A 19,068-nucleotide genomic window follows, 5' to 3' on the forward strand; every position below is an offset into this window, starting at 1 on the left:
CCTCAATATGAGTCCTCTCTAAGATTGTAAGGAACTATTTTAAAGAGTATTGTTAACAAAATATTGAATAGATACATATAGATAAGCAAATGCATTTAAAATATGGGTTAGAATTTAAATAATTGAGTCCAAACAGAGAGCACATTATAAACAGAAGTTATAGAACGTCTCACTACTAGAGAAAAGTACCAATTGATAGGTATTTTGCTAAATATTTTCCTGAATGTGCTATACAATGAATATAGCTATTTTTATAAATCAAATTACATAGGAAAAGGTCCCATAAATTCATGTGATGAGTGTCTATTCAAACCATTTTAATAAATGTTACATCATTTTTTTCTAGTATAATTCCAGCTATAATTTATGCATAATCTAAGTTTTTAAAAATACTTAGTTTGTAAATTCATCTTTATTAACCTCTTAATCACAATACTATATCTAATAATTCCTATTCTTCAGTTCAAATCAATAACTTCACCTTTTGGATGTAATGCATATAAAAAATACAACCTATGAAAATATTAATTCTTTATAAAACTACCAAATAGGATAAAAAATTGCATGCTACTTAAATGTGTTCTAAACCCTTAACACACTTAGACTGTGTTCTAACCAATCTGAACCATTGGATACCCACTAATTATCTATCTAAAGATAAATTGAATCTTAATACAATGAAATAAAGCACACTTTGAAAATGTACACAAAAAACATGTGTGCATGGGGTAAACATCCATGCGTGTATGGAGAGGAGTATTAAAAATAAAAACAAATGGGAAGAAGAGTGAGGTAATTGGGGGGCTGTGTCTGTTTTCAACAGACATCTGTCAGGTGAAAATCTCTGTATATAGAATACTGAATAAAGCATAGAAAAAAAGGAAAATTTTGGCCAACTGTTTTTCTTGTTGGTTGTCCTAGTCTCCTGCTTCCTTCCCTATGTTGCTCTCTCCTAGCCAGGTCTCTTGGTAAGAGTGGCTTGACACCACAAAGCCTATGGCAAGGTCACAGAGAGCTCACATTGACTTTGGATGGCTTGATTAGCTCCAAAATGGGGAATATCCTGGAAAATAAGGACACCAAATAGAAGCCAAGTTAGCTCTTCAATAGAAATATCTTACACTTACAGTGTCAGTTTTCTAAAGGTTTATTTTACTATGATAAAGGTTGGGGATATTTTGAGAGACTCTGAAGAAATAGGGAGGATATTCTTCCCAACTTAGGTATCAAACCCTCTATTCCACTTGAAAATCCAGCCATACCTTCCTGGTAGGTCATCCAGTCCAAGTCACAGATGGGGGAATTAGGTGACCTGCAATAACTTCTAAAGCTTGAACAAAAGGCATTGTTTCCTTTGTTCCTCCAGCTGGATCTTCCCCCTTTCAACCAAAGAGATGCCTGAAGCATCCTGTAGAACATCTGAAGTACTCTAGAGTGCCAGGGATACCCAAATTCCCTCTTTCACACAAAAGACAAATATGTTTTAAAAACTCACTGCCTCATTGAGTAACATCTATAAGAGTAGATTTATGTTTTCAATATAAATAGGTGATAACATAGATAATTCTGGAGATCAATCCAACCTTCTTAATTTGCAGGTGTGCACATTTAAGTTAAAAATCTTTTCTGTGATCAAACGTCGTTTCATATAAGATGTAGAAGGAAATTAATTATAGTGACTTTGAAAAGAGGTAGTGTCATAAATCTAAATTATAAAATACTAATTAGACTCATTAAAGGGAGTGTCTATTAATTCCAGCAAAGATCAGAGTCTCTCACCTTCATGGCTTTTACAGCTTGCGATCCCGAGTAATCAAATTCACCTGCCTGACCAATGGACAGACCTCCGGATCCTAGGATAAGGACTTTGGAAACCTGTAAGCAATAAGAAGATAGCATTGCTTTTATTATTAAGATGGGGAAATTAGTCATTGTTAAGTATGGGAAAGATAAACTACATTGTCTGTGTTTATGTGGTTATTTAAAGTACAATGTTCTGAAATATACATAATATATGAGTAAAAAGACCAACAATTTAAATATCTCTAATTTCAAAAAGGAATTTCCAAAGATCATGTTTTTTTTCACTTAAGTAAAAACTTTTTGGAAGAGGTCTACATTTTAATTAAACATATATAAATATCTAAAAATAACAACATAAATATATATGGAAATGTATATCTATATGTGTATATATAATAAATATAATTTATATATATAATTTTTAGATAAAAATCTCCTTAAAATTTAATTGACTAAATGTATTACTATTCCATGGGTTTCTACTGGACAAAGAATAGGCATAAATACAAACAAGCCCTTCCTAACAAATGAAGAGAAAACACAGGAGGCAAAGGGACACAGGGACATGTTCATATTTACATTTTGCCGTTACTTTGCAGTTCAGTCCAGAAATATTTACAGAAAATACAGTAATGAAAAGATCATGTTTTGGCAGCATACTGAAATTCATACAAATTGTATATATGATTTCATTCAAATAATAATTCTGCTTATTTTTTAACCACGACTGCCAAGCCCTTCAGAGGAGAAAGATGTTCTAGGTCACTGCAAGAGACAAGGACTTGGGAAACTTGTTTTGTATTTATGGAGTATCTACTATGTGCAATGCAATGTAGAATCCCAAATTACACTTTTCCCTCACCATTTAAAAAAAGAAAAGCATCTGAAAAACATGAGTTGATATTTTGAGAAATACACTGTATGGTGGGGTGGCTTCTTTAGCTACCAAGAATCCACAGTTTGATTTCACATTGAGTGGCTGGATTACCTCCCATCTGTCCATCTCAGGAAAAAAGGCTGTCATAGAAATCTTTAAAACAAACCATCTAACTCAATTTATCATTTCATGTAAACATATAAATCAATTATTTTTGTTCATAAAAAGAGGATTTTATATATATTTATATATATATGTATGTATATACTTAAAAATATACATACACCCTTCTAAATTTTATGTAATAATGGTGTGGGTGTAGGTGTGCCTTAACTATGAAGGAAATGTGTAGAAACCTTTCCATATTAAATACATATTCAAACAAATAAGGAGTTGAGTCTTACACTATATTAATCCTTATCTATCTGCTCTTTAGAGGTACTGGGTTGTCCAAAAGTTTGTTTGGGTTTTTCGTTGAAACAAAAATTTCTATCATCTATAATGATTCTGTAGTCTGAACTGCATCTCAAGCTTACATAGGGCTATGGTTTATTGAGTAATGGAAAATATATCAAATTTGAAACTAAATTAAACCTTATTCTCTATTAAATTATTTTCATTACAAATGTTCTAGAAGAAGTGAACATTAAAAGATATGATTTTTAAATCAAAACAGGAAGATTCCAATGAACATCCAATGAATCATCTAGAACAGACCAAATAATTAGATGCTAAAATGATGGGTGACTTCAATATCACCAATCATTTTTCATAGACATCAAAAAGGTTTACATCATTCACTAAAAGAAGTCATCACACAATAGAGAAAATCCAAAATACATAAACCAAAAGGAAGCCCACATATACTGACCTCAACTCGAGATGCTACTAGGGCCGGCTTCGGTAGAACTGATGTAATTGTGGTACCTTTCTCCTTCTTTATCAGTGAGAAAAAGGAATCAAACAGGTACTAGAAAAAACATATAGCCAACTAGTTAGAAGTTTAAAAACTCACAAAATTCTCAGATAAAATACAGTATACCCAGTTCAAGTTGAACTTTAGATAAGCAACAAATAACTTTTTAGGATAAGTATTGCTATGCAGTATTTGTTTTTTGTTTGTTTTTTGTTTTTGTTTTGCCAAAGCTGGCAAAACTAAATATTTACTACTATAAGAATTAGATCAAATAAACACTTCTAACTGCTCATGTCAAATCCTATTAAAAGAAAGTTTTCAATATAGGTATACATATAGCTGATTCACTTTGTTGTACAGCAGAAACTAACACAACATTGTAAAGCAATTATAATCTAGTAAAGATGTAAAAAAAAAAAGTTTTCAGCAGAGAATGAACATTTCAAATAATGCCTTCTGAGAATGTCATTTTCAGCCCCTTAATTATGAAGCATTTTCTTCTTCTAAATAAAATTCTAACTATGCAAAAAAAAATGAAGCTATGTTACTTATGCACCCTAAAGTTAGAAATAACTGGATATTGAAATTTTCTATCAGGTCAAAAATATCTCTAAAGATTGTATTATGTATAAAAATATCTCTAAGGTTATTCTTAAACTTTATCAATGATTTACTTCCACTGTTGCACTAGAGGTGACAAATTTCAACAAAGATATTTATTTTGCAACTATTTGGCAGGACAGGAGAAAAAAAGAACTAAGTGATACTGGATATTACATATCTTAATTTCAGTGTTCCTAATCTGAAGTCCTACTATAGGCAAATAATTTAAATTTTAAGTTAAAAAACTATTAACATGCATTAGGCAATAGATATATGAAACTAAATTTTATTTTTGAGTGTCATCATGGGTAGGTAATGTTGTAGTGACTTTGGCTATTAAGAACCATTCTTTCCTAATAATATTAAAACAAGAACAGGGCCTCCCTGGTGGCGCAAGTGGTTGAGAGTCCGCCTGCCGATGCAGGGGATACGGGTTCGTGCCCCGGTCTGGGAGGATCCCATATGCCGCGGAGCGGCTGGGCCCGTGAGCCATGGCCGCTGAGCCTGCGCGTCCGGAGCCTGCGCGTCCGGAGCCTGTGCTCCGCAACGGGGGAGGCCACAACAGTGAGAGGCCCGCATACCGCAAAAAAAAAAAAAAAAAAAAAAACAAGAACAAAATACAAATATCCGAAAAGGCAACTCAGAGATGAGGAAGTAGAGTCTACAATGGGAAAATTTTTATTCTCCTCTTTGTTTTACCTAGGTGTCTTTTCTGAGAGCATCTGCTGACAAGGAAGAATTGTCAGCATTACTACTGGAGGCCCTAGTGTATAGGACAGGAAGAGTCACTTCAGACTTCCCAGACTTTTCTGAGTATCACTGCAAGCTCTTGTTTGGAAAGATGTTCTTGAACATTGAACCAGAAGCTTACACAAAAAAGTAAAAATATTTAAATTAAAAACAAAACTCCTCTAAGCATTCCTTATGGTTCTTTTCTTAAGCCATCTGACTCATGTGTATTTGCATGTATACCCTCCCCGACACCCCTGACCTCCTTCCTGCTCCTGCTGCTGTTTATTCTCCCTTCGTGGCTACACAAACAGTTGCCATAGGGATTTTTGTGAAGTCACAGATGGGGGATTAAAATTTCATTTCAGTTATGAGAATGAGATAGCGAGAGGGAATTCATTTGCATAGTACCACAATTGTAAATTTCAGGACTAAATATATTAGAATGATACTCATTTAAATAAAAATCACATTGCATCAGTTTCTTAAGCGCCTTCCCACTTTAACTGTTTAAAAAGATAGAAATTTCCTCCATGATATTCATGGGGAAATTTTCTTACAATACGGGCATTATCAAAGCACGCTTTTTTTTTTTTTTTTTTTTTTTTTTGCGGTATGCAGGCCTCTCACTGTTGTGGCCTCTCCCGTTATGGAGCACAGGCTCCGGACCCACAGGCTCAGCGGCCATGGCTCATGGGCCTAGCCACTCCGTGGCATGTGGAATCCTCCCGGACCGGGGCACGAACCCGTGTCCCCTGCATCGGCAGGCGGACTCTCAACCACTGCGCCACCAGGGAAGCCCCAAAGCGCTCTGTTTAAGAATGTTCTGTACTAAGACCACCCAGGTGATTATTTTGGTTTCTCAATTTTTCACATAAATATATTTCTGATTAAAAAAAATTTTTCATATATAATAGGCCTCATCTTTCTGACATACCTCAGTGTCTGTTGGCCCTGGGCTGACTTCTGGGTGGAACTGAACACCAAAGAAGGGTTTGCTCTCATGCATAATCCCCTAAAGGAAAAAGAAATGGGAAGAAATTCCTTCAGTAACAAAGAATGTCAACCAGGACTAGGTATGGTTCAGTGAACAATAAAGTCCAAACTTTAAAAACTAAGTTAAAAGTTTGAGAACATTCTAAAAACAAACAGTACTAATAAAAATAGGCCAATAAAGATTCAACTGGTGTCGTTCCCTTATTAAAAACAACTGATTTGGTCTATAGCCTTTGAGGCCCCTCTAGGCTCTGGTTCAGAATAAACTCAAATCCTCTTCTTTTCTCCAACTCCTAAATTACTTCTCCAAGGGTCTTCTCAAATGCTACTTCAGTGCTAAGTGAGTCCCAGAGACCCATGTAGACTAGGCTCAAACAGACCTCCACCAATCACCCATTAGCAATGAACATGTAAGACAGCCATTGATTAACCACTCAAATTGTGGATCTTAATGAGTCAACCAATAAGAGAATAAGACAGAGAGAAATGACTTTTTAAAAAGCAGAGGGCTGTGGGAAATAATCTGAAACAAGAATTCTTCCACATACACACCCCAGAAAAGCCCACATAAACAAGGGAAAGGTAATTGTAAAACAGAGTATTAAAAGTCCTGCACTTCTCATCACTCACTCAACAGGTTTACTGAGAGCACTTACCTCATTTGTTTGATCATTGATATTCACAAAAAGTGGTTTCCAACCAGCAGGAAGGGTGCTGTCCAGGGCATAGCCATGATTCTGAGCAGTAATGAAAGCCTGTCTGTTTGTGATATTCAAAACAGGCTGATTCTGCCCTCTGGAGGGAAAAGGGGAAAAAGAATATGGAAAAGGAAAAGTGAAGAAAAGAATATAAATGCATTAGTTGTAAAATAGTGAACAAGAGAAGCCTATTAAAATTCAAAAGTTTCAATTGCTTAGTGAAAATTACTCCATGAGAAAAGTCACAGATTGTTAATCCCAATAATTTTAGGGAAAAAATCAATTCAGGAAGCTTTGTTGTGTGTTAAATATCAGGTCTATTAAACTTCTGTAATCAGTTTTAGAAAAGGGGAATTGCACTCATAACAAAAAGCTAAGATTTGCTCACTAGCTTAACAGAGACAAATATAAGCCACTTATTTTAAGGGAGCTACAGTCATTTTAAAGCCAAAGAAGAGTTCTTGGGGGTAATAAAGAGATAACTACTCAGTCCTGAATTAATTTGAATTATACTTTATATGGAGGGTGGACTGTGAGGGAAAGTTCCATGTTGAATAGATTAACATCATTTGGGGTAAGGAAGTAAAACCAAGAGGAGCTGAAGATTTCTCGGTTCTTAAGTCACACTAGAGTTTTACAATGTTATCAGTGCTCTGAAATCAAGCTTAAAATCACAACAATTTCCCTTGGAATATTATTTGATTGAGTATTATAACTTCAATGTATGCCAAGGAAAGGAAAATAACTTTAAACTATAGCAAAGTTATCGTTAGAGAAGGCTGCCTTTCAAAAATGCAGTAAAAGTGGTATCAAGTAGTCAGACAACTGTGAACCATATAATAGTGTGCTCATCGATTTATTCTGAAGAAAATGGCACGTAAGTTCTCTAAGTCTTTTTGGTTTAGTTACTAACAGTATTTCAGAACCAGTCTGACATGTAAACAGAAGAATAACTGCCTTACCTGTTGGCCATAGACATTCTGTAGGTTTGTGCACCGGCTGCCAATCCTGTTATTAAATTTCCTGTACTGATTCCAAACAATGGTTCCTTGCGATCGCTCTCCAAGATCTAAATCAGGGAAAAATTTTATTACTCCAAAAGAACAATTCCAAAAAATGCAATCTCTGAAGGAATAAAATGAAACATTCTTTTTTTTTTCTTAATTTACAAGGTAAAGAGAATAGTAATTGAATAAAAAGTTAGACGATAAATAAGGACGGGATTGACAATTTGCAGCATTAAAGTTCAATAGAATTTACTTAACATCTAGACTAAACTACATCTAATTTAATATTTCTCTGGAAACTTGAAGGTCTTATAGGTCCCAAGTTGTCATTTTCCAGTTGTACAGACAATACATTTGGAGATTGGACTCCAGCTCTCGGCACTCAAGGACACAATCCCAGTCACTTTGTCTAAAGTTCTTTGTTCTGCTTCCTGTGGAACTCTCTCCTCATTGGTTCCCCCTATATACTATCTGTGCTGACATTGTCTCAGAGGTCACAAATAGGAGTACTAAAAAATTACTTGTATAAATAAAATATATTACAGCTTTTTCAGCCGTGCAGAGCAGACTCTCTCCACTTCACACACAGACACAGACTATCCCAGGTTCACTGCACCTTTTTGACATTCTGAATTAGTGGTTGTGCAAGAGCTGGGTTCCCAGGTCCTCCGGCAATTAAAAGCCCATCATACTCCATCTTGGTGAAATCATGATTCCAGGGCACTACATGCACTTCTGCTCCTCGCTGGAAAAGAAACACAAGAATGGTCAATTTAATAATATTTTTCTTCGCCAAAGTGGTGAAGGGCACTTTTCAATTCTGTGTTTTTTGTCTGTCCAAATTTTAGTGACTTCTTTCCTAGGGTTTTTTCATATTATCTATAATACCTATATTCCGATAGAAAAATTAGAACTTTTCTATACAAAAGTGGATGGGAAGATGTCTTTGATTATTTCCCTAGAAGCATTTCCTGATATAAGAATTTGAGAGAAAGAAGTTTCTTTGGAGGGGCTTCCAGGAAATACCAATAGAAAGCAACATGGGGAAAGACCCTAATAAGGTGTGCATTATCGGGCAGTTACCACAATGAAGAAAAGGAGCTTCAACCCACTGGGGAATTCTGAGAGCCAGTGTAGCATATTTCACCTAACAACAGCTTAGCAATGTGGCAAAGGAGCTGGGGAATTTATACTCTGTCATTGATTGGGGCTGCTCCAGGGATCATTAATTCTATGTCATTTCCTGCCTGCCAGCAGCCTCCAACCAACCAAAGAGAGCCCTCAGGCAATAAGATGCAGAAACTTGCAACTAGAAGATGAACAAAATGCCTTAAAATGATAAAATGAGAGGGAGATATGGCTAGGCCAACCACAGCATCTACTATTTAAGGGTCCATGCACATTTTTGTTAATAAAATTGATCAGCATTCAAAATCATGATTTGGATGTTGCTGATATTCTATAACAAAAAGAGTGAATTGAAGAATTCTCCTTTACCCACGCTAATTTGGTGTTATGCAAATATATCTAGGGGTGGGGTGCATGTGTATAAGAGAAATAGAAAGACAAAGAGACAGAGGGAGACAGAGAGAGAAAGAGAAGGAGAAATCCCAAAAAAACAATGTTTAAGAAAACATTGTAATAATGGTTACGTTCTCCTCAAGTACTTTTAAGGTCTAATTTAAATTGGTTCTTTAAGAGTTGATATAAAGCAATGTGAAAGTTTGTACTATATCAGGGCATAACCCCTACAAACATGTGGTACATAATAACTGTAATCCAAAGGGGGAGTTCTCCTACTGACTACTTTTTTGGTTATCTCTAAACCCCAAGAAACTGAGTGTGTCATGTCTCAGAATGTCTGTCAGTAAGTGAAAAGAACAGTCTTCATTTCCTTCTGTGTTTTTGTGGCCTTTGAGGTTTTTTGGGTTTTTTTAACAGAAATCTACATGTCTAATTTTAACAGGAATAAATGTGTTATCTAATAGATCAAAGGCAACAAGAAAAGAGTATATCCCCTGACATTCTGACAGAATACACAAGCTTTCTCTGAAACAGATAGAGGAAATCAGATTAACACTAATGATCAATATTAGAAACGCCCATCCTTGAGATGGAACAAATTACTTACCTTTACTAGTAAGCGGATTACATTGTTTTTTATCCCACAGTCTACAGCTACCACTTTCGTGGGATTTCCTTTGCCATACACCTTGACATCCTGCCATTTTAAAAACCAGAGAGTAAGAGAGAAGGTCCAGCTATGAGTAACACACCAATATCATAAACACATCTCAGGATGCTCCGCACTTGGTAACAGATTGACTGCTAACTACTAGGGAGTGGCTGGCAGTTTACAATCAATTTGTAAGAAAGGCACAGCAAATGCCACAAACTCTATCTTCTTCATGAGAACAAAGTACCTTGCTGTTTTGTATAAAATGTTGATTACAGTAATAACAGTTATCCCTAAGAAACTGGTTGCTTCCATAATTAACAAATATCTTTCCCATGTTTTGTCTCATTAACAACCAGTAGCAATGGAATTTCCAAGTATTATTGCCTGATTCAGCACTAAACAGATGTAGTAATAGATATATCATGCTTTAAATACCACTTGATCCTCAACTTGCAATAAAGTTTGGATGAGGTAGAGCTGTTGTGCATTAGGCTTATGCAGTGGGGCTAATGGATAAAATCAGTCTGAGTCAGAGGACTTGCTAAGCTAGTGTAGACCCCTGGTCCCTTTAGGTTACTGTGCAATCATTTGCATTTAAATGGTAGACTTCATAAAAGGATCCCAGAGCATATCATAATCATTACTTATGTTTTAAGCACTGCTTGGAGTCAGATCCATTTTCACAGGCATTTACCCAAGAAGTAGTTCCTTCCCCAAAGTCATAAAAGAAGAAATAATAGAGAGAGAGAGAAAGCCTAGAGGGCTGGGTGCCCACACTGGTCCTAGTTTTGAGAGTCCGCTAGCACATTCTGAATTTAGAATGATTTCGAAGTTTGTTAAAGGTTTTAGATGAAATTTGCAATCTGGTTTCTACACAAACACACCATATACTCTCTGTACAGAATGACAGAAGTAAGCAAGATCTCACAGAAACTGGGATATATGAATTTGCTAGAAATCTCCAAGAGAAGAATATATTATGCAGTATTTTTCAAACTTATTTGAACACAGAATTTTTTTAAGGTGACTTTCTCCAGGCCAATACTTCTCACATTTGGAAAATCTAGACTAGATCCCCAAGGTAGTTCTAAACTCTAAAATTCTACAAAAATAGCCCTCTATCATGCTGTGTCTCAAACAAAATCACTTCATAGGAAAATATGTTAAAACCTCTTTCTCTTATTTGTCTAAGCCACCCTGCTGTCTCTCTTCCTGCTGTTACTGCTCAGGCTAGGCTTTTCACGAGTTTTGTCCTAATTAGTTGCAATAACTTTCTAGTTATCTGCTCTTTTGTCCAGTTTACTTTGCTCCAAAATTATGCCAAATGGGTTCCCAGTAGTCTCCAAGTTGGTTGATTTATTTAGCCAACGATACTAAACCATCTAGCTCTAGCCCCGTCCATCTCCACTCATCTTTGGCCAAATACGAGAACCTATATGTGTGAACCCTTAGGTCATCCACACCAAACTACACATAACTCTTCAAAGACACCATATCGTCTCACACCTCTGTGCCTTTCAACACATGCCATTTCCTCTGCCGCAAACGAAGTTCTCCTAGTTCTCCATCTACCGAGTTGCTCCTTATGTCTCAGAACAAGCCTAATTCCTCTGGAGAACCTCCCCTGATCCACCCATTTCATTGGATGTTTCCCCACACATGTCTTTATGGTACCTCATGCACATTCCAAGGACAGCATTAATCACAGTATTCTCTACATGGTGCCTACTTGCTTGCCTACCCCACTAATCTCTATGGTCCCCAAGGACAGAGGCTGTAGCCCAAGAGACTCACAACTACATTAACAGATATTCAATCAAAATCAACACATCTTTCTAAGATGTATTCTACACCTTCCTGTAAATATACAATAAACATATCTAACTTTGGGGTGATACAGTCATCATCCTGAACACTACTCTTTTTTTTTTTTTTTGGCGGTACATGGGCCTCTCACTGTCGTGGCCTCTCCCGTTGTGGAGCACAGGATCTGGACACGCAGGTTCAGTGGCCATGGCTCACGGGCCCAGCTGCTCCGCGGCACATGGGAACCTCCCGGACAGGGGCACGAACCCGTGTCCCCTGCATCGGCAGGCAGACTCTCAACCACTGCGCCACCAAGGAAGCCCTGAACACTACTCTTTGAACTGAGCTATAATACACTAAATCTTCAGTGTGCTCAGGAATACTTTTCCCTGCACAAAATGACCCCAGATTCTGATTACTGTACTGGGTCTGATTTCTATAAAGTGTTCCTGACTCTCTGGCAGACCATTCGCTCTGACTCCTGATATTCAATTGAACAGCACTTTTATTTGACATTGTTAAAGTCTTGAACTAAGGAACCACAAGAGGAGAGAAGAAAAATTAAAACAACAGTAAACAGCCTCTAAATCAGGCCATGAAGATCACTCTGTAAGTAAAAGTTATAACTTTAAATGCACTGATTTTGTAATATATCAATTTTAACTGCTATGGGGCCCTTTTTTCCCTCAACTCTGATGCTTCTGGAAGATGACCTCTACCTAAAAGAAGATTTTGATATTACAAAAGAGGAAGACCTAGGGCTTCGCTGCTGGTGCAGTGGTTGAGAGTCCGCCTGCCCATGCAGGGGACACCGGTTCGCACCCCGGTCCGAGAAGATCCCACATGCCGTGGAGCGGCTGGGCCCATGAGCCATGGCCGCTGAGCCTGTGCATCCAGAGCCTGTGCTCCGCAACGGGAGAGGCCACAACAGTGAGAGGCCCACGTACTGCAAAAAAAAAAAAAAAAAAAAAAGAGGAAGGTCTAAAGGGAATAAAATAAAACTACAAAACATGAAGGAAAATTTCTCACCTTGGTTGAAACCTCAGCAATCAAATTCTGCTTATTTGGATCCACAAAGTCCACAGACTGACCTTCAAATTCAATCTTCCCAAGCATGGTACCCTATCAAATTAAAAAATTAGACAGTTAACAGGGAGCACTGATGCAGGTGCTGACAGGTTAAATTCACAGGGACTTACACATCTGCTCCATTATTTAGATGTCTTTATAATATACTCATAACCATTAGCAAGAGATCTTTATCTTCTCAACTAGGAAAGATGAAGCAGTTTGCATGGTACATTTTGGGAAACACTGTGAGAAGGTACAAGCTAGTAAGGTTAATTTGTGAAAACTTTACCTTAGTTCTTTTAGGGCTGAGACAGTCACCTGGGGTAAGCAAAGTCAAAAGGCAACAGAATTCAGGTCTCCAGTAGAGGCAAATCAGAGTATTCAGAGTACTTATGACCTAAAGCTATTTCGTGGGTGACGTCGACAAAATAATCGATTGAGAAGAAAAAAAGAAATCTAAAAATAGCTGAAAATTGAAAAAGAATGCAAACTTATTAGAGAGTAAAATTCACAAACAAAAAATTGTGAAATGCTGTATAAGTCACAAACTTTGAGAAGTTGCAATGAAAGGGTTCACGTGCTAATAAGGGCCTGAACTTTAGAGTATGCTTAACCCTCTGTAAAGTTTTCACAAATTAACCTTGCTAGCTTGAACGTGGCAAATGTTATATATTATTCCTAGCTGTCTTGAGATTTACTTATTTGTTAGTAAGTCTACTTTGACCTATTTAGAAAATGGTATATTTCGTAATCAAGACTTTATTGAGGGAGGGAACAAGTCAAAATAATTCATTGATTTGCTTTTCTCCAATGAAATTGTTGCATTGAAGGAAATAGAGGAAAGCCTTTATTTCCCTTTGAAACGCATTCCTTAGGAGAAGTAACTTGGGAGTGAGTGAGTACCAGCAACATGGTTAGAGGGTCAAATGGTTATTTCAGTGTGATTATTAAAACCAGAGTACTACCTCACACTCTGGGAAAAATAGTAAAAATCACGTTTCACTTCCATACTGGATTATTAAGTTTCATAGTGATCTCCACTTATTTTTATAATCCAAATCACAGAAGTCCTTGACCATATTTATGGATCCCTAATTTTGAAATTCCGTTTTCAGTTCTCATTCCCTTTTTCTTAAAGCATGCTGAATGACAAATAACCTTACTTTTCAACCTAAGACTAAATGAAAAGCAACTAATAATTTTCTTAATATGAGCCCATATCACTCATAATCAAATATAATAGGCAATACCACTATTTTGTCTGTGCTAATCTATTCAGCCAAACTTTGAAAACCTAACTGACGCAGGGTTCACCTTAAACTAACCTATCACATCAAGAACATGATATGGTCTTGTAAAGTGTTTTCCCCAATACTAGGACTGATTATATTCTATTCAACCTCCCAAATCTACAGCTTGAATTGAATTTCCCAATTTTATTCCCTTCCCATTCTGGTATCCTCATCATTGTTTACTGCTCCCACAACATCACTGGGCTACGAAAACACAAAAATCTACCTGGGATATATAATCTCACTAACATCTATTCTCAGGAATATCATGGAGGACGGAATAAAATCAGAGATAGAGTATAAGGATTGCATAAATTCTCAGTGTCCTTCTTCTGGTCATGGGTATGTGGCCATGTTCTTATTTTCAAAGCTGTTCTTTCTGTTTACAGAGATCCTGTGTCTATACATATTCCAACAATCTACAACAGATTTTCCTGAAGAATCCTTTTCACTTTGAAATTGTATCATTTTTTTTTCTTTTTTAAGAAAAAATATATAATTTAATGAGAAAACTTTGGTGGCATTAAGAGAATTTAGTTAACATTCATGAGATAAAGTTTCTTTCTGTTCTGGGATATGAAGGTTTCATGTAAGAAAAAAACAAGTGTTCACCTCTTATAACAAGAAGAAGGAAGTAGATGGGGCTGAGATATTCTCAGAGGAAGGGTCAAATATTTCAGCTAGCAGATATGAAAGCAAAAGATAAACTTACCTTCATCTTGGTCCTTGGAACAATTTCAAGAAAGACTACATAACTGAGGTAATACACGCAGGGTTCATTTAATATACCCACGAACTATAACTCACTAAATTCAAAACTCCTCCAAGAGGACTAAACAAATAATGGCCCCAGTGCTGTACACTTCCTGGTTTTCCTTTTTCAGCAGGTAGGTATTCAATTTAAGCAAAATTCTTATGCACCTAGTTACTTTCTCCACTTGTTTACTAGCCCTATCACATGAGCTGAATTACAAAGGCTTTAACTTGTCACTTGGAATAGTGAACATAGAGTGGGCACTCAATAAACTACTGCTGAGTGAATTAATCTCAAAACTACTCAGTAACAAACATCTCAATCAAGTATTCAGTCTTGAAAATTACATCAAAAACAGTAAAACAGGATGGCAGAGACCCAAACGACAGAAATTGATCAGATCTGTTCTTTTACACACCAATGGATTCCTTGGGCAAAGGGAAAAAAACATATATATATATATATATATAAATATATATATATATATATATATATATAAACATAGATTTGGCTAAATATGATTATCATACCTTATCTCGAATTATTTTAGTCAGCATTCTTGTATCCACTCCATAAATTGCAGGGACCTGTAAGGAAAATAATTGTAGTGACAGTAAAATTGGAGGAAATTTGGTCTAGCAGAGTGTTTTCAAGTGACAAACTTAACATCATCTATCTTCTTGAGCAGTAAATAATTTCCCTACTCCTTCTTTTCTCTGATCCAGGGTGTCTGTGTCACAAGAACAAGGTAAATTGCTGTTCAATTGGGCACAGGACTCTTAATACCCAGACCCTTCCTCAGAGTGAAAAGTGAGAAATTCTGAACGTCAGTCTTCTGCTACAGCTCTTTTGCTTTTAATCCAGGATGTTAAATAAGTAATATAATTTTATAGATACATATATCTGGTTAGAAAATAATACTTAAAGTAAGGAAGATATAAGGTTAGTAACTTATTTATTACTTCAAATGAAGTGATATCTAATTATACGTCATAGTCATAACCTTTAAGCCCAAAGAGACTTGACGGCAATCGGTTTATACTAATTAAGAATTAAAATTAAGAATGTATGGTATGATTACATGACCTGAGCAAGGTCATACAGCTCGTTAATGGTAGAGCTGGTACTAGAATCCATGACACAAGTTACATATCTAGATCCTCGTTAAAAGGGGGAGGTTATGTTGCTCCGGAGAGTAGAAAATTCTAAAATTTTCTCTAACCCCTTTCCAGAATGAGAGAGTCTGTCTACCAAGCATGTATGAGTGCCACCTAGTGGATAAACTGAAAATATAGGTCCTCAGTGTATATATAAAGAGTGCGTTCTGAACAGTTCTGGACAGTAGTAACAGTTCAGCCTGAAGGAATCACGCTCTGAAACAAAAGGGTCCCAAACTGCCTGATCTGCTATATCTGTTTGGCCCTTTTCAATTACATACACCTTTCCAACTTTCCACGGGCCCCACCAATTGTCCTTAGGTGATGCTGGATGACCTATCATATTTCTCACCTTTTCTTCCTGTAGCCATTGCCCTAGACTCTTGGCAGCCAGCCAGTGGTGGTAGTCATCACTATAATTCAGCACCAGCAAACCTGCAACCTAGAAAGACAGGCAGTCATTTTAAAAAAGTGATCACAAAATACTACCCAATTCTTGTGACTTGTCTTCTTTTTAATTAATAAATTTATTTTTTTCCATTCTTTTTCAAATTCTTTTCCCATTTAGGTTATTACAGAATATTGAGCAGAGTTCCCTGTGCTATACAGTAGGTCCTTGTTGGTTATCTATATATTTTAAATATAGCAGTGTGTACATGTGAATCCCAAACTCCCAGTCTATCCCCTCTGTTATGACTTAAGAGTCAGTTTGCATTCTTCAAGCTTTTTTATATTCGCTGATACAACACTTAAAATTTTGAAACTTGAAAAAAATGTGATAAAAAGTTTTCTCGTAAAATATAATAATTGTTACCTTAACTACCATGTGGGGAACAGTCTTACTTGGTTTGTCAAATCCTGAGAGTAAACTAGGTCCCTTTTCTCAGTACCCTGTACTTTTCCACTATGGCATTTATCGATAATCTAATTAATAATTATTTGCTTAATGTACGTAGAGAATAAAACAATTTTTAAATTTACATTTAAAAGAAACTAAATATTTGGGGGAAATGGTGAGATATAAAACTAAATTAAATGATTAGTCCAAGTCATTCAAAAACAGAGTGGTGAATTTAGAGTATAAATTTGTGAATCGTTTATATGGTTCACATCCCTAAGATATTATTCAAATTTGCCTCGAATACGAAATTTTAATTGTGTTTACTTTTCGGCTGGCATACAAGTTATTTTTACTCATCTCCCAAAGAGGATAAGATTTAAAAGGTAAATAAGTGATACAGAGTTGATTCTTAAAATCCATTTAAAAGGTGATTCAACTCAAATTCTTGCAGCATAGTTGTTATCTGAACTTATAACAACATTTTTCCAAATGAAGCCAGTTTTATCCACGGCATTAAAAATAAATCCAGGGTGCCCTGAGAAATGAAACTCAGAATAATGTCATGTTAAAGATTATTTTCATATACCTAGGAGTAAGATTGAGAATATAAATTTAATGATTTGTACTATAGGATTCAGGCCGAAATTTTGTCCAGCTTAGATTCTTAATAAATCAACTATGCTTTTTAAATAGTCATCACTGGTACTACCTTAATTCCATCGGACTCCAAATATTTGCTAAGTCCCAGTTCATCCAGTGCAGTAGTGTCAGGGGCTCCACCATTCCCAACAATAGGATTGGCCATAGTGAGAATCTGTCCCTTGTAAGCAGGGTCAGTAAGAGCTTCCGGGTACCTAGGTAAAGATGCCAAGAAATTACCAACAAAAAAATGTATTCTACATACATGATCTTAATTATTGAACCCTTGAAAATTAGAGAACATGAGAATAAAATCCTACAAGCTCGTCTCTAGATTTTGCCAAACCTAGGGAAATTTTATGATAGAATATGGAAATTTATCCCATGATATTACTGATATGAAAAGTAATGTGGCATATTCTCATTTAATTTTCATTCCCTCAATTTCTTAATTTTTTTAATTCCTTGAAAAATTCTTCACAGGGTCTTAATTTTTAACATATTGCTCTATTTAAACTTTGCAGATATCCTCAAGAATCCCCTAGCCTACCAGACATGAGTGGGTCCAAAATGATATTTACTACTGAGGGCTGACAGTTTCATCAAAATATTAACTGTCAAAAATTGAAAAGTTTTTTTAAAAATATCTTTGAGGATACTGAAGAGCATACTGATTACGTCAGTGATGGTCGTCTGGGTATATATGTTTATTAAAATTCACTGAACATTTAAAACTCTGATTTATTTTCTATGAAAGAAGTACTTAATAAAGTTGATTTTTAAAATATTTTAGTTGTATAGAGAGGTGTATGTTTGATAGTTATTATCAAGTTATCATTGATAGTATATGTTTGATAGTTTTATTTTATTACAGAAAAAAATCAATCCCCAAAAAATTGACCCAAAGCATTTCTGTCTTCTAAATTAAAAGATTCCAAATAACTATTTTAAAGTACTGATGTGGAATTAAGAAGAAATGCAGAAGAGCTTTATTTTAAAGTGTGGGGAGGAAAAAATAAGAATACATGTATTCTTGTTTTTATTCTATATATAAATAAAATTATATATAAAATTTCTATTCTTAATAATAAGAAACATTATTCCCATAAATACCAGGATCTATCTATAGCTATTCCATGCACTGGAATGTATTGCAATGAGATTTTTTTCCCACCCTCTTAACATTTTCACTTCCCACAGAGACAGTTAAACTTTATCTTTCTTGTGGATTACTACTGAAAGTGAATTTAGGTGCTGAGGGGGACAGACTGACAACCTCGAAAGCAATAAAATTCAGCTCCGGCAGTAGTCAACACGAATTCTTCAACCCTCATCCAGACTAACTTCTCCCAGAACTCCCTTTGCCAACAGAATACTTAGTCTCTCAGCTCAGCAACCTCTAAAGTGACTAAGATGCTGTGATATTTACCCACACCTCCATCAGCTAATTTCTCAGATCCCTCTCACTTGTCAGGAACTAATAATTTTTTAACCAAGGCTTACACATAATATAAATGAATTTCTTGAAGATGAAAAACAAAATAACTCCCTTAATTATCAACCACCTTACTGAGTGAGCCACGCATGAATGAAAGCAGCATTTCTCAATGGAAAATAGGATGTGTGGACTAATCTTATTAATGAATGCATTTTTCTACATCAAAAAAGTCTTTAATTAATTTAATTTTACTTCTTTTCTT

General features: G+C 35.7%; 1 protein-coding gene across 1 annotated transcript in view; it reads right to left on the bottom strand.

Moving 5' to 3' along the window:
* CPS1 (carbamoyl-phosphate synthase 1) overlaps positions 1 to 19,068 on the bottom strand; it is a 134,288-nt gene that overhangs the window by 94,468 nt on the left and 20,752 nt on the right. The window contains exons 3-13 of the mRNA XM_060106069.1: positions 17,439 to 17,583; positions 16,241 to 16,330; positions 15,262 to 15,318; positions 12,644 to 12,736; positions 9,761 to 9,850; positions 8,246 to 8,374; positions 7,585 to 7,691; positions 6,581 to 6,719; positions 5,866 to 5,943; positions 3,552 to 3,650; positions 1,780 to 1,875 (exon numbers count right to left, since the gene is read on the bottom strand). Of these exons, the coding sequence (XP_059962052.1) occupies positions 1,780 to 1,875; positions 3,552 to 3,650; positions 5,866 to 5,943; positions 6,581 to 6,719; positions 7,585 to 7,691; positions 8,246 to 8,374; positions 9,761 to 9,850; positions 12,644 to 12,736; positions 15,262 to 15,318; positions 16,241 to 16,330; positions 17,439 to 17,583 (1,123 nt within the window). The remainder of the gene's footprint in view (positions 1 to 1,779; positions 1,876 to 3,551; positions 3,651 to 5,865; positions 5,944 to 6,580; positions 6,720 to 7,584; positions 7,692 to 8,245; positions 8,375 to 9,760; positions 9,851 to 12,643; positions 12,737 to 15,261; positions 15,319 to 16,240; positions 16,331 to 17,438; positions 17,584 to 19,068) is intronic.

This window comes from Mesoplodon densirostris, chromosome 8, assembly GCF_025265405.1.
Source record: "Mesoplodon densirostris isolate mMesDen1 chromosome 8, mMesDen1 primary haplotype, whole genome shotgun sequence".
NCBI lineage: Eukaryota > Metazoa > Chordata > Mammalia > Artiodactyla > Ziphiidae > Mesoplodon > Mesoplodon densirostris.